This window comes from Bubalus kerabau, chromosome 15 (assembly GCF_029407905.1).
Source record: "Bubalus kerabau isolate K-KA32 ecotype Philippines breed swamp buffalo chromosome 15, PCC_UOA_SB_1v2, whole genome shotgun sequence".
NCBI lineage: Eukaryota > Metazoa > Chordata > Mammalia > Artiodactyla > Bovidae > Bubalus > Bubalus kerabau.
In genome coordinates, this window is record NC_073638.1 from 53,557,052 (window position 1) to 53,580,337 (window position 23,286).

The following is a 23,286-nucleotide window of genomic DNA, read 5'->3' on the forward strand; positions in this document are numbered from 1 at the left end:
TTTGAAATAGCTGAACCGGAATTCCATCACCTCCACTAGCTTTGTTCGTAGTGAAGCTTCCTAAGGCCCACTTGACTTCACATTCCAGGATGTCTGGCTCTAGGTGAGTGATCACACCATCATGGTTATCTGGGTCATGAAGCTCTTTTTGGTACAGTTCTTCTGTATTTTCTTGCCACCTCTTCTTAATATCTTCTGCTTCTGTTAGGTCCATACCATTTCTGTCCTTTATTGTGCCCATCTTTGCACGACATATTCCTTTGATATCTCTAATTTTCTTGAAGAGATCTCTAGTCTTTCCCATCCTATTGTTTCCCTCTATTTCTTTGCATTGGTCACTGAGAAAGGCTTTCTTATCACTCCTTGCTATTCTTTGAAACTCTGCATTCAAATAGGTATATCTCTCCTTTTCTCCTTTGCCTTTCGCGTCTTTTCTTTTCTCAGCTATTTGTAGCTGACAAACCATTTTGCCCTTTTGTATTTCTTTTTCTTAGGGATGGTCTTGATTTCTGCCTCCTGTACAATGTCACGAACCTCTGTCCATAGTTCTTCAGGCACTCTGTCAATCAGATATAATCCCTTGAATCTATTTCTTACTTCAACTGTATAAACAGTTGATCAGATATAATCCCTTGAATCTATTTTCTTTACTTCAACTGTATAAACATAAGGGATTTGATTTAGGTCATATCTGAATGGTCCAGTGGTTTTCCCTACTTTTTTCAACTGAATTTGGCAATAAGGAGCTCATGATCTCAGCCACAGTCAGCTCCCAGTCTTGTTTTTGCTAACTGGATATAGATTCTCCCTCTTTGGCTGCAAAGAATACAATCAATCTGATTTTAGTATTGATCATCTGGTGATGTCCATGTGTAGAGTCTTCTCTTGGGTTGTTGGAAGAGGGTGTTTGCTGTGACCAGTGCATTCTCTTGACAAAACTCTGTTAGCCTTTGACCTGCTTCATTTTGTTCTCCAAGGCCAAATTTGCCTGTTACTCCAGGTATCTCTTGACTTCCTACTTTTGCATTCCAGTCCCCTATAATGAAAAGGACTTTTTTTGGGGGTGTTAGTTCTAGAAGGTCTTGTAGGTCTTCATAGAACCATTCAACTTTAGCTCCTTCAGCATTATTGGTTGGGGCATAGACGTGGATTACCGTGATATTGAATGGTTTGCCTTAGAAACAAACAGAGATCATTCTGTGGTTTTTGAGATTGCATCCAAGTACTGCATTTTGGATTCTTTTGCTGACTATGACAGCTACTCCATTTCTTCTAATTAAATTTCTAGAAGAAACTTAATATAAATACTATACTAAATATCATTCAGGGCTAAGTACAATTTAACATAAGTATTAAATTATGCTTCCATTAACTATCGTAATAGGGGTTTCCCTAGTGACTCAGACCATAAAGAATCTTCCTGCAATGCAGAAGACCCATGTTCGATCCCTGGGTTGGGAAGATCCTCTGGAGAAGGGAATGCCTACCCCCACTCCAGTATTCTTGGCTGGAGGATCCCATGGACAGAGGAGCCTGCTGGGCTATAGTCCATGGGTTCGCAAAGAGTCGAACATGACTGAGAGACTAAGCACACATACACACAGGAATCATCATAAACAACTAATAGAAAATTAAATTGCATGAACTTATTTAGTGAGAAAAGGGAATGAACTCACATGGCTTATCCTTAATCTCCTTCAGGAGGATCCTTGTGTAAAGGCTTTCCATAGTTTCCTATTGGTCTTGCTCAAGAACATCAGGAGCCCTAGGGCAAGAAGACCTGGACTGACAGAGTCGCTGCAGGAGAGGGTTCTGAGTAAGGGTACTGAGCTCACCTCACCTTCCTTGTATCTCAACCTTTCATTAAGGCCAGGGATTCCAAGAAGGGGCATAGAAAACTGTGTTCAAGAAGAGGCAAAAGAAACAGATTAAGGGTTTGAGGTAGCCAGTTGCTTTATAATGAAAGAGAGCTAAAGAAAATTTATAGATTAATGCCCAGAATGTTAGAACTGGAAGGGAAATTGCTGAACAACTCATGTAAGTTCCTCATAGCCTGGATAGGAAGTAAAAGCAAGACTGTCCCAGTGTCTTGCAGTTATTAGCAGCAGAACCAGACCTGGAACTGAGAACTCCACCTTGTGCTTCAAGACCTAGTTTCATGCTTAACCTCTGAGAAGGCTTTCCTGATAACAACCTCTGAAGTTATGGCCCTTCCCCTATGGCAACTTTATTCCACAGCAGTTTGTAAGTACATCCATTTATTATGTTAAGTTCTTGGAATACAGTGGCACATCCCTCTGAGACAGCATGTCTCACTACTGCAACTACTTCCTTACTTTTGTCTTTTTTGTCCTTACAATCTGTGCTGGTTAAGGTAGGAAGTCCATGGAGAGGTAACATACACAAAGGTCACAGTCATTGCATGTATGTGTCTTCACAAAATTGATAAATCTTACAATTTGAAGAATAGAGTATATAAGAAACTGGAAGGTCAGAGTTCATCCTGACCAGCTCATTTACCTCCCTCTGCGTGTGGCAGGAGAACCCTCCCTTCAAACAAAATCTCACCTGGAAGTTTATATATAAAATAGGTCTGAGCAGACATTTACTAGAGGGGAAGGTGAAAGTGAAAGTGAAGTCTCTCAGTCGTGTCCGACTCTTTGTGACCCCACAGACTGTAGCCCACCAGGCTCCTCCATCCATGGGATTTTCCAGGCAAGAGTACTGGAGTGGCCAATGTGCCCTTGCCTTCTCCACTAGAGGGGAAGAGAACACCTATTTTGCTTAACTCTGCCCTTTACTAGCTTCTAAGGCATCTTGAGGAGCAACAGCCTCATTTTAATAAACTTATTTTATTATTCTTTTATTGAAATACAGTATATAAGTTACAAGTGTACAATATAGTGAATCATAATTTTTAAAGTTATAGTTCATTTATAGTTATTATAAAATATTGGCTATATTTCCCATGTTGTACAAAATATCCTTAACCTCCTCATTTTGTTTTATTTTGGAAAAAGCAAGCTGAGCCAAAATAAAGAACTTTTAATTTCAGCCTCCTCTCATTCAGGATGTGATACAGGTCAGAGAAGTCTTTGGAGCCTAGGAAAACTGTAATGAAATCCTCTATGACCCTGGAAAAGTCATTTAACTTCCCTGCATCAGTTTTTTCATCTATAAAACTGAACAATAATGTCCATCTTGTGAGATATTAGGAGGCTTAAATGAGATGAACTATAAAGCACCCAGCTCGTATATCTTGTTACTCAATAAATAGTTACTAATAGAACTACCATTACTAGATTCAAGGATGGAACCTGGTGTTCCCCAGAGCTCTGTCCAGCAATCCTGCTGCCAATCCAAAAAGTATCAGCAGTGTAAAGAAGTAAGGGCTAGTACCCTGGAAAGTGGCAAGTGTTAGTCACTCAGTTGTGTCTGACTCTTTGTGACACTGACCCCATGGACTGTGGCCCACCAGGCTCCTCTGTCCATGAAATCCTGCAGCCAAGAATACTGGAGTGGGTTGTTATTCCCTTCTCCAGGGGATCTTCCTGACCCAGGGATTGAATCTGGGTCTCCTGCACTGCAGGCAGATTCTTTATCATCTGAGCCACCAAGAAAGCAAAGCAAGTCTGAAATACCTTAAAGCAAAACCTAAATTGAATCTCTCCAGGCATAAGAAAGCACCTAAATCTTGATTCAAAGCTCTCAGCATGCTAATGAATAATGATTTTTTTTCACCAGGGTAGAAGATAAGAAACCAACTGAGCTATAGGACAATATTTCCATCATTTAACAGAAATATCCCAATCACTGAATACATTGTTGTTACCTCAGCTATTTCTGAGAACCTGTCACTGTGAACAAACACATGGAAAGCACATGTTACCCACCATCAAGCAGGACAATGCTATTTTTTATTTGCCAAGAATACTGGAAATATTAGGACCTTATCTGGAGAAGAAAAAAAAAAATCCTTTCCTGATACTTTCTTTTATGCAATGGTAACAAATCTTTTTTATATGACACCAGGTTTTATTTTTAAAGGATACTTATATTGGGAGTGACATCCTGAAGATGTCAGAACAGGAAGCTCCAGAAACTCATCTCTCCACCAAACCTGAACTAGCAGAAACTCTCTGTAGTAACTACTTTGGAACACCAGAGTCTAGTCAATAAACAGTCCATTTCAGTCTTTTGCCCAGCCCATGCCCTTTCCCACACTCAGACAACAGTGACAGTGAAGCTCTGAGTTGCTGGTATGGCCTGCTGGAGCTAGGGTTGGCCATAAGAACCTTGTTCCTCCACAGGGTTTGTTTATGTGTTTGATTGCTCATAGCTGCTTTTGCTGGCTGAGGGACCAGCACAGAGGCTGACAGCCATGGTTCAGCATCCAAGGGCTAAAGTTTATTTCACAGGATTTAAGGAGACAAATGTTGAATGGAATAAACAAAATGTGGCATAAATGAACTGTTACCCAGCTATCGAAAGGAATGAATTCTGATATATGCTACAACATGGATGAACCCTGAAAATATTATACTAAGTGACATAAGCCAAATAAAAGGACAAATATTGTATGATTCCACTCTTGTGATATCTATAACAGGGAAATTCAAGGAGGCAGAAACTAGATTAGAGGTTACCAGAGGCTAGAGGGAAGGGAAAGGGAGAATTATCATTTCATGGATACAGAATTTCTGTTTGGGGTGATGAAAAAGTTCTGGAAATAATATGTTTATACAACATTATGAAAGAACTTAATGCCTCTAAACTGTACACTTAAAATTGGTTAAAATGGTAAATTTTATGTATATTTTGCCACAATAAAGTAAAAAATTATTTTCTTTTACATATGCCTATTTTTCACTCAACAATTACAAGCTATAAAACCTTGGAAAAATTAACATAGTTGAACCTTATTCCCTCATATGTAATAGCTCTTCCTTGTACAGTTATCATGAGAATTGAAGACAATGTTTATAAAGTGTCCAGTACTCCATTTGTTAGTCATTAATGGTAGTTATTTAGAGGAGGAAACGGCAACCCACTTCAGTATTCTTGCTGGAAAATTCCATGAAAATTGGAGCTTGGCAGGCTACAGTCCATGGAGTCACAGAGTCACAAAGAGTTGGACATGACTAAGCGCACACACACATACACACACAATGGTAGTTATTACTATAAAATAATTACCTACAGCAACAGTAATTTATAATTAACATAAACATAATAACAATTCAAAAAATATTTAATGAGTAACTAACTGCCTTGCTGTCTTCTAGGCACAGGAGGTTCCTAACATTCATCCTCAAGGAGTTCTCAGTCTAGGAGACATGAAAAAAAATGAACAGGAGAACAGGGAGCCAAGAGGAACAGGGAATAACCCAACACCAACACTTCTTTCTTTGGGCAAAAACACTGCTTTCTTTCCTACCAAAATGGGAAATTATCTTGTGATCCAAGAAAGCAGATCAGTTACAAGCAAAGAGAAAATTAGTTTAATGCACATGATTCTTGTCCAGACAAGATTTAATCCATTTGCTTTTTGTACTGACATCACACATAATGTATCAGAGGCAGATATACTGCTTATGTTCCCTTTAAAACCCAGAGAGCACTTGCCTGACAGCCTGGTGGAGTGGGAAGAACAACTGGAATTAGATTTAGAGTCCAGTAAACTTAAGCTCTAGTTTTAGCACTGCCACTTAAAAGTGATAAAAACCTGTACACATTTATTGATCTTTCTTAGACTTTCATCTGTACAATGAATATTTTAATAAAAACTTCTACCTCATACAACTGTTATAAAGATTCAATGAAATTACAAATGGTAAAGTTGTAAAGTATTTTACTTCTTATCTATTATTACATGGGGTTCTGTGGACCCTTGTTTTCTTAAGCTTCAGAGAAAATTTGGCATTGTAGAGTTAAATTTTTTCTTCCAGTTTTGTTGAGATATAATTGACATACAGCACTGTATAAGTTTAAGGTGTACAGAATAATATTTTACTTATATACATCATAAAGTGGTTACATGATAAGTTTAGTGGGCATCCATCATCTCATATGTATACAAAATTAAAGAAACGGAAACAATTTTTTTTCTATTCTTTTTAAAAAATATTTATTTATTTGACTGTGTGGATCTTAGTTTTGGCATGTGGGATCTCCCCTGACCAGGGATTGAACCTGGGTTCCCTGCATTGGGAGTGAGGAGTCTTAGCCACTGGACCACCAGCAAAGTCCTGAAAAAATATTTTTTATTTGTGATAGGATTTATTCTCTTAGTAAACTGCATATATAACATACAGCAGTGTTAATTATATTTATCATGCTGTACATTATGTCCCTCGTACTTATTTATCTTATAACTGGAAGTTAATTTTGTTTTTAGAAGTCAAATCTGGCTTTGTTAGCAAAGAGGCTGAGATCCAAATTAAACCAGTCCAAGCTGACTACACAGGTAATGCAAGAGTTCGAGCATACCTCTTCCTTACTGAGAAACTCAAAGGAATTGTTAGACTTCAACTATAATTGTTCTAAAAAGGAAAATTTGCTATAAACCAAATATGCAAGAGAAAAAGTTCCCTTTTGCTTTCTCTTGAGGATCTCTGCAGTCTCTACATAACTCATAAAGAGAACCCATAAGGAGAAAAATTATAATATAATCAAAGAAGAGCAAGGAAAGAAAAATTTCAAGAAGGGAGAAGTCAGGAGTATCCAATGATACAGAGGTCAAATAGGATGAAGGCTTAACAACAGAGAGATTGTTAGTAACTACTATAGCAAGACAAGTTGATAAGAATTCTCCTTAGAGGCTATTCTGCAATCAAAGGTGGAAAAGTAACTAAGTGACCTGAGAAGTTTTTCTGAGCCGAGACCAGTTGTAATATCAGAAGGGGGTTTCATAGAGTCATTTCAGGAATCAATCCATTTTCCAGGCTCATCTCAGATCCTAATCACTGTGGTTTCCAAGACAGAGTCAAGTGTACTACAGCACAAGAGCTACAAAGCTCTTGCTTTGGAATGGAGAAAACTGGGGCTTGGGGGCTCTGCCATGTATTATGACCTTGGGAAAACTGACCTTCAGTCACTTTGTCTGGAAAATAAGGGCTATTTCCCCAGACTTGTTATAAGAAATAAATACGAGGGGAAAAAAACCATAATAGTTATTTCCAAAGACCAAAGTACAAATGTCAGTCTTAAAACCTCCACCAGGTAGTCCTCACAGAGGAGTAAAACGTGCAGGGCCAGGTCACTGCAAAGAAAGATTTTTTTTTTTAACCCTCAGATTATTTCATTGTATTTTCAGGCTATCAGCTTACTTATTAAGGTCCTCTAGCTGACAAACTGCCATGTCAAATACAAATCTGGGGACTTCTCTGGTAGCCCAGAGGTTAAGATTCCATGCTTCCATTGCAGTGGGCGTGGGTTTGATCCCTGGTTGGGAAATTAAGATCCTACATTCCATGTAGCATAGCCAAAATAAATCAATTAAAAGACATTTTTTAAAAAATCGGCTTCTTGAACTAATTTTTTTTTTTTTTAAGTAAAGAAAGCATTCTAGAGGGGAAAAAAAACTGGTGGAAAATGCTAGTAAAGTCTGAACGTACCAATTTCCTAGCTTTGCAACCTTGAAGGCCATGTCTTTTGTGGGGAGGGGTAAATGACATATTGAACATGTTTGCTGTATACTGAAGCCAAGAAATTCATTCAAGGCTCAGCACAGGAGTGGAGAGAGCATGTGAGCTGGTGTGGCCCAGCAAAAGATGGGGAAATGGCCAGGAAAGGACGTAGAGAAGGAAGGTTTTCAAGGATAAAACCTTGGTTGTTCTTTGTGGTAGTGAGACAATGAATATACAGACCCAGGATGGGTAGACTTTAGGTACCAGCCTAGCTTCAATACTTTCCTCAACAGTTCTTCATTGTCTCACCTATAAAATGATGAGTTAGTGTAAGAGGGTCCATCTGTTCTCACACTTCAGAATTCTTATCTAACTGGATTTTTGAAATTCTACTACATGTCAATGGTTTGGCCCCATTAAATTTATTACTCCCAGCTGTCTTATAAAGGTGGCATTCACAGTCCTTTTTCTTTTTGTAAAGGATATACTGAAGCCCAGAAAGGTTAATAATTTATCTGATGTCACATAGTTTTTAAGTGGCAGAATCAGGTCTATAATCTAAGTCACTAACTCCATATCCCATATTCTTTTCCCTATATGGTATACTCATTGCTGTGCACTGTGATAATCATTAACTGAGCATCAGTGATGAGCACGGTGCCAGAGGCTTTATAAACATTCTCATGGACCGGTGAACCAGCCATCTGTATAGATCATTATCCCATTTTACAGTTGAGGAAACTGAGATTCAGAAAGGTTAAATAACTTGCTCAAGCTTGCACAGTTAATTAGTGGCAGAGCCTAGATTCTACTGTAGATCTGACAGAAGCCAAAACCTGTCCTCTCCTCAGCACATATACCAGGCCTCTAGTGACACTTGGACACTCTCACCATCAGAACATTTTAAGAAAAGAAGAGAAAAAGGAAAAAAACAGAAAAGTAGACAATGTTTAGATCTTAACTACACTTCAAACTTCTAGCAGAGAAACATTTCTGAGACCTTTCAGAAAAAGAAATGTCTCAGTCTGTAAAGAGCCCATTTTCATGGTCAATCCATGTAAAGCATATTCAAGTGTTCACTGTACTTACTATCTTTATTGTAAGCTGGAGCTGCCACAACAAAATAACACAGATTGACTGGGTGGTTTAAACAACAGATATTTCTTTCTCACAGTTCTGGAGGCTGAAAGTATGTGGATCAGGGTGCCAGTCTGGCTGAGTTCTAGTGAGGGCTCTCTCTCCCTGGCTTGCTAATGGCAGCCCTCTTGCTGTGTCCTTCTGAGGCAGGAGAGAAATACCCCACCTCAGCCCCCACCACCAGGATAAAGCAACTGGAAATTCATTTCCTGTAGACCAAAACTCCAGAACAAGAATAGCAGGACAATTAAGGGAGAAGGCTGGGCCCTGCCAAGATCATGTATTTCTTATTCTCGAAGTCAGAAGACCTCCCAGACTACACATGTGCAGAAAGGTTCCTTGGTGGTCAAAGAGGAATACTGTCAAGGGATGCGTGCACACACTTGGGAGGATCCTGAGATATACCAAATATGGACTGCGAGCCAGGCAAAATCAAAATGATTGGCCAAAGGAAACCGGAAGAAATGCTCCATAAAAGTAATTCAAACTGAGGGTGCAACTCAGCAACTCAGGGAGTCTCCCTCTGAGTCTGCCCATGTGTCTATCCACACACACTGTACTCTTTTTCCTCTTAATAAATACTTCACTTGCTTCACTACTTTCTGTCTTTGTGGAAAATCTTTTCTGCAAAGTCGAAGGGCCAGGGTCCTTGTCGCTGACCACTGCCTAGTGGCTAGGATCTGGTACTTTTACCACCATGACCTGGCCTCAATCTCTGGCTGGAAACCAAAGCCCCGCTACAAGCTGTTGCAGGCCAAGGCCACCCAAGATCACTCCCATAGCAGAAAGAGAACTCTGGTGTCTCCTCCTCTTCTTATAAAGGTACTAATCCTACTGTGAAGGCCCTCCTCTCATGACCTCATCTAAACCTAATTATCTCCCAAAGGCTCCATCTCCAAATACCATCACATTGGGGGGCCAGGGTTTCAATGTATGAATTTGGGGGGACATAAACACTCAGTCTACAACACTACCTATACTTTCAGTCTTTTAAAGTATATGAACAGATTATATTCTTTAAATTAACTTTTCCAAGATGTGCAAGGAGCTAGTTATAACCACTTCATAGGATTACTACAAATATAAAAATAAATAGTCTGTAAAACACTGAGCTCAATTTTTGGCACACATTAAGTGCGTGGTAAAGGAGCTTTAAAAAGGAGATATAAAGAGAGAGAGAACTGTCAACTGGCTAGAAGACAACTGTTTACTGGAATACACTATTGCTGTGATACTGTGATTTATAAAAAGCATATATTTAGTCTTCATCCCTGTTCCTGGCATAGGGTTCCTAAAAACCCGTGAAATTTTCCTAAGTGATAAGAGCAATAAAGATGCCTTTTCTTGGGGGGGGGGGGGGGGTCCATGCTATGTGGCATGCAGGATCTTACATCCCAAACAGGAGGAGAGGGACTACAGGTTGAATCAAACTCCAATGGTCAATCATACCTATACACCTAAAGAAAGAAAGAAAGCAAAAGTCCCTCAGTTGTGTCTGACTTATTGCAACCCCATGGACTATACATACAGTCCATGGAATTCTCCAGGCTAGAATACTGAAGTGGGTAGCCTTTCCCTTCTCCAGGGGATCCTCCCAACCCAGGGATCAAACCCAGGTCTCCCGAATGGCAGGCAGACTCTTTACCAGCTGAGCCACAAGGGAAGCCCAATAATACTGGAGTGGGTAGCCTATCCCCTCTCCAGTGGATCTTCTGCATTGCTGGTGGATTCTTTATCAACTGAGCTATCAAAAATCAAAAAGGACAAAGTTCAGAGAGCTTCTAGGTTGGTGAACACGTAGAGGTACAGGGAGAGTGGCGCTCTCTACAGGATCCACATTCCTTTCTGTATTCATTGTCTTTTGCATCTCTTCCATCTGCCTGTTCCTGAGTTACATCCTTTTATAATAAACCAATAATCTAGTGAATAAATTGGTTTCCTAAGTTCTGTGAGCTGCTCTGGCAATTAATTGAACCCAGGGAGGGAGTTATAGGAACCTCAGATTTACAGCCAGTCGGTCAGAAGCACAGGTCACAACCTGGACTTCTGATTGGCATCTGAAATGAGGACAGTTTTATGGGACTGAGCTCTCAACCTGTGGAATCTGACATTATCTCCAAGTAGACAGTGTCAGAATTGAGTTGAATTGTGTCAGAATTGAGTTGAATTGCAGGACACCCTGCTGGTGTCAGAGAATAGCTTGGTGTGGGGAAAGAATCCACACATTGGAATTGGTGTCAGAATTGTAACTGCAAAGCTGTATTTTATTTCCCTATTTCAGAGGGAATTTCAAATCAAGAATTTTTCCAACTTCTCTATTCCTTGTAGCCACCATCCTGTTACCTCTGAAGCAGACAATACACAATGGACCTGACCCTCCACCTATACTGCCCCGACTCCGAGCCTACCCCAAACTCCTGCTAGCTGCTTGCTCCTCAAACGTGAGGCTCCCTACTCCTAGAAACTGAAAAGACAATCCTTTCCCCTAGCTTATCATTGGAAGCAGTGAAAGAAGCACATACTTTAAGACAAATCAGCTTGCTATAACAGAAGGCATTATCACTTTGAAATCATAAAGACCCGAGTTCAAATCTTTCCTCATCCTTCAGAAGCTATATATATACTGGCCAAATAATACAACATGAATTAAACTATCAGTTACTTTAACTTAAAAGAAGAGTACTATGGAGTTTATGATTAGTAAGATTATAATTAATGAAGTACCTAGTATGTACTTGCCAAATGGTAATTAAAACTCTTTAATATAACCATTATTTTTACCAACAATAATAGTGAATGTTTATTCTAATGCATTGTATTTGACATCTGTTTTACAGGTTACCTCACTTGGATCTTTATTTCTTGCAATTTGGAAGAAAAGATAACTTGAAAATTTGCCTACTCCATAACACCTAGAAAAGCTGGATAAAAAGTATAACAAACATTTTATGTTATATAACAAATATAGGCAGACTTGAGATTTTAAGAAAGAGAAGAAATCTCCTGAGGTCAAAAAATGAAAAGGAAATTGAAAAGTAGAGAGAAAACTGGAAGCCTAGGTTAAAAAAGAAAATTTCCTTAAGAATTGAAACCTTGGCCTGTGCAAAGTTTGAATGTATTCTACTTATATGGAGTTTATACCATCTTAGTTTTGAATCTGCAGTCTTAGAATCCCAGCAGAAAAATTAAAACATAGTTCCAGGCTGATAATAATCCTTGGTGATTAGTAGAAACAAAGACAATCCCCACTTTCTCCCTGCAGAGGAGTACTAATTATCTCATTTAATTCTCACAACTATCCTATGAAATAGTATTATCCCAATTTATAAAAGAAATTCAATTTAGGAAGGTTAAGTGATTTGTCCCAAGTCATCTAGCTATTGTCCGAAAAAGCTGGGATTTGAACTTGCTTGTTGTTCATTCAGTTGAAACACATTTATCAATATGTTATACTGCTAATCTTCTTTGTGCAAATCAATAGATAAATGCAACTGTTTCTTTCTCAGGTTTAGCAACTCAGTAAGAACGAAGGCAGCCAGGATCACATGAAACCTGAAGGATTCCCCCCCGCTCTGTCTACTAAAGCAGCTCCGTCCCCTCTGGCAAAGGACTTAGGTTGCTGGAATATTCTGAACCACGAAGAGAAAAAGCAACAGGCTCCCTGAGCTAGTGGGGCATTGGATACTGCCAAATGGATCCTGGTTACTGATATTAACGGTATTAGAATAAACATACTATAGAAGCCCAAACAGAATGTATTTACTATTGGAGTTAAGTCAGGATAATAAAGCTGTCATGATAAACACAAACATGTGAAATTGAAAATTAATGATGACAGCTTAGTCACATCAGGCTCAATATATTCCTAAATATTATTTGGGTTGCACAGCATTCAGAAAATGCTGATTTACAAGCATAAATAGCTGAAAATGTGTTAGCACACACTGATTGTCTTGTGTATATGCAGGTTTTATAAAAATAGTTCTAAATATTTTTCAAAAATCATATCAAATACTTGAGGATTTTTGAAGCCCCGTACCCCACAATGTTCTAACAGAACAAAAATTTGGAACAACCAGACAAAAAGTTCTCAGAGATCCCTCTATTCTCAATCTAGAAGGCTATACAGCATACATAGTAAAGTGCAAATTTATAAAAAGAAACCAGTACGCTCCACACACCCTCTCTCCCTTCCAGGGTGAAACTCTCTATCCTCCCATCTCCGATTCTGCCACCACAACTGTTATTACTCTACTTTTTAAGCTCTATTTCCCATTCCCCCCCCCCTTTTCTACTCTTTAGTCCAGCTAATCTCAAGTAGACTCTACCTTGACCATACTTTCTTACCTCCAGGTGTTCATTCATACTGTTATCGTCACCTTGGATTTATTTTCATTATATTTTTTAAGGCTCATGATATACTAAGCACCATGCTAGATAATTTTTATATATTTTCTCATTTACTTCCATTATGATACATCCTGCCCATTCTTAGTTATTTGTAAATAATAACCATCATTAAGTACTTACTTGGTGCCATATATTATCTGATGAGTGCCTCACACTGCTCATTTAATCCTTGTAGCAGCCCATGAAACATGGTAACACTATTGACCTCATTTTATAATGCGAACACGAGGCTCTGGAAGGTTAAAAAACTTGCCCAAGGCCAGGTAAGGGAGAGAATCCCCCCTGGAAAAGTGCTGTCTGAGCTCAGAAAGAAGATGTTAAAGGATAGGGTGAAGTTGTCAGGAGACAATGGTATTCTAGACAGAGGGACGACATTCACAAAGGCAGTGCAATAGGAAAACAGCGTGGTGTGCAGTCAGGAAAGAGATCAGCCTTCAGAATCAGCAGGCCTGGTTCAAACACCTAGCTTTGTTTTGTGAATTCACTGCAACTATATTTTTCTCATCTGTGAAATGGTGATAATAGGCTTCACCATGTATAATTAAGATTAAAGTAAAACATGATATGTAAAAGTGCCCAGTACAGGACTAGGCCTATGGTAGGTACTCAGTAATAAATAAATGTTACCTCCCTTCCTTTCCCCTAGCAGCAGTTCAATAATCCATGGTCTTAAGAACATCATTTTTATCTCCACTGAACTCTAGACATGTCTCCCTTCTACAAGTTTCCAAGCTTTACAAGGGCTTTTGGAGGTGTCGTATGCCAAAAGTCATGGAGCACCTTATGTGGTAGGGTCCTTAACCACCACTTCTCAAACTCAGAGTCATTTTCATACCACTCACCTGTGTAGGCCATGTTCTTCGGGTTGCCATAAGGAGCCCCAGGCTGCACGGGGCTATAAACAGGGTTCATTGTGGACAACTGAGAATCCTACAGAAAAACAAACAAACAAAAAGCAGCATTGATTATTGATTGCTCATTTTCCCTGACATCAGCTTCTGATCTATAATCGTCAAGTGACACAGAGAAGCAACGTAGTATAACAGGAGGAGGACTTAAAAAAAAAGGCCACTTGTTTGTACTTGGCCCTCTGCTAGACACTTTTCCCACTGTACACATGAAGATACTGACAAGCAGAGAAGTGACACAACTGGCCTAATGTCAGCCCCAGCCTTTTGATTCTCAGCTCAGTCCTAGTCCCACTATCCCATAAATTCAGCTACCATGAGTGTACTGTGTGGCACTGGCCAAGTCTCTTCCCCTCTCTGGGCTTCAATGTCCTGACATAAAATCAATTACTTCAGGTTCTCTGCGGTCCTTTCTAATTCTAAGGATGCCTGTTTATGAGCTGGGACAGGATGCACTTCTACTGCTCACCAGGGGAGCCCCAGTGCCTGGTAATAAGCACACAGACTGCTGGAAGAAGAGCAGCAAGTGTGTTATCCACCCTTTGCACTTACAGAAGACAAGATACACTAGTAAGCCGTTTTGGGGGGAAATGGGAATTTATTAACATTGACCATTTTAATGCAAACAAGGAAACACAGCCAAGGTCTCTTTCAAAATGTATTCAAGGGAAAGAAACAAACTTGGAAATTTGTGTGCAATAAGTATCACCTACACAAGTGCTCTTTTAATTACTCTAATGAAGCACATTCTCCATTCTGATTAATGGAATATTAAGCTCTATTAGCCAGCCAATTTGTCCCACCTTGTTTAGGGAACCAACTCTGATACACAGGCCAACACATGTTTGAAAACGTGTCTCCAAATACATTATTTACACTTCATAAAAATCAAGCTATTTCCTCCTAACTAGGCTCACATGATAGAAAGGCAGTATTTTAGGTCATTAACTTCTTCCACAGCACCTCAGGAAAGGAAACAAGTCAAATGCTGAAGACAAGCAGTTAAAGTCAACAGCTGGCTTGATGACAATTGCTCTGAGATTAATTAGCCTGTCCAGGGTTCTGGAATGAGAGGTGGAGGAAAGATGGGTTCCCAAAGAGAGGAAGGTGGGGCAAATAGGTAAAAAAGAAAATGCCATTGGTCAAATTCAGATGACAGAACTTCTTGAAATGTACCCAATGTGCAGCCCTGGCAAATCACCCCAGGACAACAGGCTAGATTAAACTATCATCAGTTGACAAACTGAAAGTGAGCAACCTGATGAAAGTTAGAGGAAATATACACATTCCAGCACAAATTAAGAAAAAAACATACTTGCAGCCAGAGTTATCCAAGAACACTGCCAAGAACGTGCGTGTGTGCTCAGTTGTACCCGACTTTGTGATACAGACTGCAGACCATCAGGCTTCTCTGTCCATGGCATTTACCAGGTAAGAATGTTGGAGTGGGTTGCCATTTCCTTCTCCAGGGGATTTTCCCAACCCAGGAATCAAACCCACATCTCCTGTATCAGCAAGCAGATTCTTTACCACTGCACCATCTGGGAAGTCCACAGTCAAGTACATTCTCTCTCTTAATATAAGCACTCTCCTGGCAAGGTGCTAAGAGAGTTCACAGATATTAAAATACATTGCAAACTACAAAGTGGAATGCAAATGTAATGATGGTAATAGCCTTGGATCGCTCTTCTACCCAACGGGTTCTCTGTTAAATAAGCCAGGGTAAGGAAGACTGCTAAGCAGCACAACGGGTCCTATAAATATCTGAGCACTCTCCTACTGAGAAGCTACTCTGTGTTGCTGATTGGACGAAGTCTGAAATTGCTCTTCATAACCAAAGAAACTCATCAGTTTTGAAACTGGTCTCCCGCTGCTCAAAAATGAGAACCACAGCCTCAGAAGGAGACCATGCCTGAGCAGCACTCCACAACAGCGTGGACTCCAACCTCAACTAATGACTGGCAGAAATGAGATCTGCCAGGGGTTCAAAATGTGGAATAAGAATACGATAGGCAGACAGAGTTCCTGGCTTTCAAGGGAAGGTCAGCCTTTTACAACAGAATCCACACACTGATAGTTTCAGGGACAGGCTAAAAATGAGTAGGAAGATCACAAGCTCTATTATCAGGCAGATTTAGGTTCAAATTCTGGAACTGCCACATACCAAATGTGGGACCACAGGCAAGTCCACTAACTTTCCTGAGCCTCAGTTCCCTCTAGACTCAAAATGGGAAAGAATAACACATTCTTTGAAGAGTTGTTGTAGGTATTGTTTTAGAGCTAGGTTTATTGAGGTACAATTTACATGTAGTAAAATTTACTCCTTTTAGGTATACAGTTCTATGAGCTCTGAAAAATGTATATAGTTGTAGAAACACCACCACAATTAGGATACAAAGTATTTTCACCATCCCCAAAAGTTCTCTATCTTTGGGGTCAACACCCTCCCCATAAATCCTAACTGTGGCAACCTCTAATCTGTTTTCTGTTGTTGTTTTGTATACTCAAATATCAACTCTTATTGTAACAAGATGAAAAAAGTGAGTCTGAGAAATGGCAAATGAACAGTCTGAGGTCACAAAGTAAGTAAGGGACAAGATTAAGACTAGCACCCCAAATCAAAGACCTAAATGAGACAGCTAAAAAGATAAAACTCATAGAAGAAAAAAGAAAAGATAGCAAAACCTTTACAACCTTGGATTTGGCAATGGTGTCTTTATTATGATACTAATAGCCCCTGAGAGATCCCACCATGGAGGCAATTCAAATCTACCTACTGGGTCCTTGCTGGACACACACAGGCAGTTATGAGAAAATAAAGGCACTGACTGACTTCTATTCCTGCCAGCTGTATAGGATATTAGCTGCCACATGCTATCAATCCAACCTGATTTCACTTCTTAAGATAAGTGCCTGAGGTGTAAGTCCCATCTAGCTCCCTCTCTAGGGCTGAGTATGGAGTTGTCCCTGCTCCCTGGGGTTAAACCACAGTAAGTCTACATTACTTGTGTCAGCAAACACAACTCTGCAATAGCTTCCCATCTCATTCAGGATAAAATCCAAAGTCCTTACATGCTTCAGTCATGCCCGCCTCTGCAACCGTATGGACTGTAGCCCGCCAGGCTCCTCTGTCCATGTGATTCCCCACGCAAGAATACTGGAGTGGGTTGCCATGCCCCTCCTCCAGAAGACCCAAGTGAGATCCTCCCCACCCAGGGATCCTTCCTATGTCTCTTACATTTCCTGTACTGGCAGGCAGGTTCTTTACCACTAGTGCCACCTGGGGAGCCCCTATAAAGGTCTACGAGGCCTTATATGATCTGGTCTCACATGCCCACCACTCTGGTTGCAACTCCTACTACTATCTCTTGATTTCTACACTCCAATTACAATGACATTCTTGTTCACTGAACACACATGTATGCTTATGCCTCAGGGCCTTTGCACTTGCTCTTTCTCACACCAAAAATGCCCTTCCCCAGATATTCAAATGACATACTCCCTCACTTCATTCAGGTCTCTGCACAAATGTCATCTGGTCCGAAGTTAATTCCTTAGCCAACCTATCTAAAAATAACTCCTACTGTTATTCTCTGTCCCCAATCTCTGTTTTACTTTTCCCATTGACCCCAATCACTAACTGATATCCTTTCTTGTCTATTTGTTTATTCTTTCCCCCATTAGAGTTGTAAGTTCCATAAGAACAAGGATTCTGTTTATTTTTTCTTGTATCCCCAATACCCAAAATATTACCTAGTATATAATGGTCACTAAATGCATAGTAGTTGAATACATAATGAACCATCCTTCATGCTTCCCTCAAAAAACAACTCTGGAATAGTTTCAAGGTGTTTGGCACTTCTTGGCATATTTCAGTTAACAACTTGGCTTCACATCTCTCCAGCATTTATTTCCAATGTTCAGAGAAGCCTCTACTGATAATTCATCTTGGGCAGTACAAGCAATGGTGAACTGAGTGGCAGCATGATGACTAAGGAAAACAGACAGAGGTGCTACAGACTTCCCTCCTCGTGGAGCTGGACTTCATCCCCAGACTGTTTGACAAGTAGCCTGCTGCTGCTGCCCTCAAAAATATCTGAACAATCTCTGTCAAATCAATAGCAAAATCTATGAGCACAAAATGACAAGAAAAATTTCAGGGGTGAAGAGTGAACACTGAGAAGTACCTTATGCACAACAGCACAACAGGTTGCAGTGTTTAAAATTAACGTAGTTTACAAACTACCTATATTAGATGGTCCCCAAATTATGAGAGTTCGGCTAAGATTTTTCAACTTTACAATGGTACCAAAGCAATATGCATTCAGTAGGAAAATACTTTGAATTCTGAATTTTGCTTTTCCTGGGCTAGTGTATGCAGCAAAATACTCTCTCATGATATTTGGCAGCAACAGCAATAAGCTACAGCTCCCAGTCAGTCAAAGGTAAACAACCAATTTACATGTGCAACCATTCTGTATCCATATAACCATTCTGTTTTTCACTTAAAATATACTATTTAACCAATTTTATGAGATATTCAACATTACAAAATAGGCTTCGTGTTAGATGATTTTGCTCAACTGTAGGCTATTGTGTTCTGAGCATGTTTAAAGTAGGCTAGGCTAAACCATGATGTTTGGTAGGTTAGGTGCATTAAACGCATTTTCAACTTAAAATGAGTTTATTGGGATGAGATGGCTGGATGGCATCACCGACTCGATGGACAAGAGTTTGAGTGAACTCCAGGAGTTGGTGATGGACAGGAAGGCCTGGTGTGCTGTGATTCATGGGGTCGCAAAGAGTCAGACACGACTGAGCGACTGAACTGAACTGAACCTCATTGTAAGTTAAGAAAGATCTAGTTTACAATGAGATTTTAATCACTATTTCACGTGATCCTTTGAAGTAAGCAACACAAGGATTACTAATTTCATTTGACAGATAAAGAAATTAAAGCTTACAGGTTTAATGTTTATTAGGATGGATACTATTAAAAAAAAAAAGATATTGTGTCTGCCCAAAGGAGGCTATGTTCTAGTTAGGGAATTTTAAAAGTTAAATAAAAATAAACATGCCAAAAATAATGAAACTTTTAAGTTCAGAGGTGGAACTTCTGGAATACCTAAATTGCTTAGCAAACCCTCTTCCCTAAAAGCAACAATAAAACTGAACGAAACTGTCAAAAACAACTATTTTGGGCCTCTGAAAATTAACCAAAGGCATACATCAAACTGAGAAATGGTTATATAAGAAGAATTATTGAACCATATCAAGAACAGTGAGAATCTGTAGCATTTTAGGCTCAAGCTGCTCCTACCCTCTAGCCCCCAACTCCCTGGAATAATTCCATCAGGCCAGGCCAGAAGGATGACTTGCCAGAGTGGACTGATTTAATTTGACGCTGAATGTAGAAAATTTTCTCTGGATATTGCCCAGAGTCATTGTCAAAAACAACAGAGGGACAATCTGGGGAACAATAGTAAACTATCCAGGAAGGCCACTACTGCAGCTGGCCTAAGGTCGTAATACTAGTTAGGGCAGCCAACAGGCCTGCAGATAAGCCACAAGTTTTAAAGGGAGTTCTAGGGAACAAAAGATGAGACCCACTATGGGATCCCTGGTGATGTGTAAGGTTTCATACATGCTAAGGAGAAACTGGAGCAGCTCTAGGTATCTATAGACCCAATGTGAATATAAGGCCTTGAACACACTGAAAGTAAAGGCTGGAGCAGAACTGCAAAAATTGCCTGAACTTTGAATGCATTCTCCCATTAACAAACAAATCCATCAACAAAGGGTGGAAGATTTCCTGGCCTAGGACTGAAGCCAGTCATTGTTGACTACTAAACTATGCTGACCCAGGGGTGACCTTTAGGAAGCCTAGTTTAAAAATTAAAATAATATTTAACAAAATATTCCCTGGTGGTCCAGTGGCTAAGACTCCATGCTCCCAATGCAGGCGGCCTGGGTTTGATCCTTTCGTCAGGGAATTAGATCTCACATGCCACAACTAAGAGTTTGCATGCTGTTAAAGATCCTGATTGCTGTAACTAAAAGAACCCACAGTCACACACTACAAAGACAGGCGCTATGAAGTAGTCTTGTTAGGGAAAGGACACTGCCTGAAACTGCAGGTTGCCCTTCCTGCAACAAATGGCGACTCTGGCAGGGACTCCTCACTGCAACTGACATCCTGACCACTCGGGGTACTCAGGGGCCAGCTTGCTTGCCAATGGACCAGACCCAGCGGCCGCAACTGGGACCCTTTTGTCCCTGGTCTCCTCCTGACGCGGACAACTGGCCAGAGTGCCCCGACCGGTAAGGCACAAGAGACTTTATTGACCTCTCTCCCTTTCTCTCTTTCCTCTCCTCTCCCTTTTTTCTAGTCCCCTGGTCCTGGACGCAGGAATCTGGTTGAAGGGCCTCAGCCTGAGCTGAGGATTGGAGACTGATCACCTCCTCTTGGCAGAGAACTTGAATTCTGGTTCTGTTCTGGTCTGATTTCTGGTAGGGCCAAGTTCCAGTCCTCCCTTCTCTGGAGGCCCCGGGTAAAGTCCCATAATGCCTGGGTATCTGCAGGTGGCAGGAGACGTCTGTAAGGCCACCCCTCTTGCCCCCTTCTCCCACCTCCTCCCCCCTCTTCTTTCAACCTGGCTTCCTTTCCTCCCTTCGAAATCTTTGAAGACCTGAGATATTTTTCTTAAAGTGTTAGTACTTGGATCTGAAGTTCTGTGTCTCTATAGGAGGTTTTCTGAGAGACTGTATTCTTGTATTTAAGGGAGTGTCTGATGAGGACTGCCAGGTTTGTATGTGTGTGTTTTAACTCTGTGTTCTGTGTTGTAATTTTTGATGGCCATTTTGCTTTGTCTGGCCACCATTTGGTTTAGACCTGCCGCCACTTTGTCAGAACTTGATTTTCTTTCCCTGTGCCTTAAGACCAGGGCTCTTGGGAACACTTATCTAGACCATCTCTAACCCCTGACACTGAGGAAAAATGGGAAAAAGCCTTTAAAAGTTTTATTTATTCCAACTGTTTTTTATAAACTAGTAAAATTTATATTGTAGTATCTAATTCATGACTAAATTTAGAAAATGAAGCTAGATCTTGCATTGTGTCTGTCTAAATATGTATGTCATTATCTCTGGATAATATTTTTGAGATTAATTTGTAAATGAACTCTATTTAATTGGCTTAAAGAAAGGTAAGTGCTTACAAATCAAATAATTCTAAATTAAACAATAAATTCTAGGTTCATGTGAACTGGTAAATATTCAGTATGAAATACCTGATATTAATGTTTGTTTGTTGACCTATCTAATTAGACATGTCTTAGAGTAATTAACTGGAGAAGGCAATGGCACCCCACTCCAGTACTCTTGCCTGGAAAATCCCATGGATGGAGGAGCTTAGTAGGCTGCAGTCCATGGGGTCGCTAAGAGTTGGATATGACTGAGCGACTTCACTTTCACTTTTCACTTTCATGCATTGGAGAAGGAAATGGCAACCCACTCCAGTGTTCTTGCCTGGAGAATCCCAGGGACGGGGGAGCCTGGTGGCCTGCCGTCTATGGGGTCGCACAGAATCGGACACGACTGAAGTGATTTAGCAGCAGCAGAGTAATTAACATTAAGTAGAATATTTTCATTGTACCTAGGTTTAATATAAGTTAAATATTATCATATCTGTTACAAATTGGTCAACAAGGAAATCGCCTCAAGTGAAGAAACTTCTAAAAAAATGTAAATGAGATATGAGCTTTTACATAAACTCTATTAAGAATAATTGTTCTTTAGGAATATCTGTCTACAATAGTCTCTCCAGATTGGCGTAACTTGAATTTCTAAGGGTTGTACTAAGTGTGCTAAGTGTTAGAAGTCTATTGAATAATTAGGCCATTTCCAAATAAAGTAAGATTTTGAAATATTTACTGCTGCTGCGTCGCTTCAGTCGTGTCCGACCCTGTGCGACCCCATAGACGGCAGCCCACCAGGCTCCGGAGGTCCCTGGGATTCTCCAGGCAAGAACACTGGAGTGGGTTGCCATTTCCTTCTCCAATGCATGAAAGCGAAAAGTGAAAATGAAGTTGCTCAGTCATGTCCGACTCTGAGCGACCCCATGGACTGTAGCCTACCAGGCTCCTCCGTCCATGGGATTTTCTAGGCAAAAGTACTGGAGTGGGGTGCCATTGCCTTCTCCTACTAAACTCTAATTTCCTTTTACAGAGAAACAAAGAGATTTGGGACTATAAGTGAATAATGTTTGGTGCCATCCTATAATGTTCTAAGAAAGCAAGAGTTTTAGAAATTATCACTGGTATTTATGCTCACCAATCTATAAAATGCTAATATAAAAATTAGTTCTTGGTTGCTAAAGGAAAGTAGGAAGTGTGTTTTCAGTAAAAAAAAAAAAAAAAAAAGAAGGTATGAAAAATACTAAAAAGAGTTATGCATGATCAGGATTTTCTAAAATTGGACTACAATTAGTTAGATAAATGGATTTTGTTAGGAATGACACAGCCATAAGAAAACTGGTTAGAGCCAATTAGGTCCAAGATGGCAGAGCTGACTTTCACTAGACCTTGAGCCTTGGTATTTATGCCCGCTGTGGCATATCAACAAGCTTAATGATACACCCATCAACTAAATCTGACCAAATGTTCTAAACACTTTTGATTGATCTTTTCAATAAAACTTCTTAAATCAAATTCTTTTGAAGTTCTTTTGACCTCTAGCTAACTTTGGGGTGCTTCAGAGAGCCCCTGAAACATCGCAAAAAGAGATATTAAACTATGTTTATTTGGTTGGTTAAATTACATGACGGAGAAGGCAATGGCACCCCACTCCAGTACTCTTGCCTGGAAAATCCCATGGACAGAGGAGCCTGGAAGGCTGCAGTCCATGGGGTCGCTGAGGGTCGGACACCACTGAGCGACTTCACTTTCACTTTTCACTTTCATGCATTGGAGAAGGAAATGGCAACCCACTCCAGTGTTCTTGCCTGGAGAATCCCAGGGACAGGGGAGCCTAGTGGGCTGCCGTCTATGGGGTCGCACAGAGTCGGACACGGCTGAAGTGACTTAGCAGCAGCAGCAGCAAATTACATGAAAAAGATTATCAAATAAGTAATAAATCCGCTCATGTTATAATGTATGGTAAAATTACTAATACAGATATCCTAGAAATTATATAGAGGAGTTCTT

At 40.1% G+C, this 23,286-nt stretch overlaps 1 protein-coding gene and 1 long non-coding RNA gene across 16 annotated transcripts in view; one reads left to right on the plus strand and one right to left on the minus strand.

Moving 5' to 3' along the window:
• Nucleotides 1–12,395, plus strand: part of LOC129629186 (uncharacterized) — a 42,954-nt gene extending 30,559 nt beyond the window's left edge. Inside the window, exons 3-4 of the long non-coding RNA XR_008703082.1 lie at nucleotides 11,603–11,697; nucleotides 12,272–12,395. This is a non-coding gene — a long non-coding RNA (uncharacterized LOC129629186). The remainder of the gene's footprint in view (nucleotides 1–11,602; nucleotides 11,698–12,271) is intronic.
• FAM168A (family with sequence similarity 168 member A) overlaps nucleotides 1–23,286 on the minus strand; it is a 206,085-nt gene that overhangs the window by 54,304 nt on the left and 128,495 nt on the right. For all 15 annotated transcript variants that reach the window (XM_055549026.1, XM_055549039.1, XM_055549043.1 and 12 more), the window contains one exon: nucleotides 14,018–14,105. In XM_055549026.1, coding sequence (XP_055405001.1) covers nucleotides 14,018–14,105 — 88 coding nt within the window. The remainder of the gene's footprint in view (nucleotides 1–14,017; nucleotides 14,106–23,286) is intronic.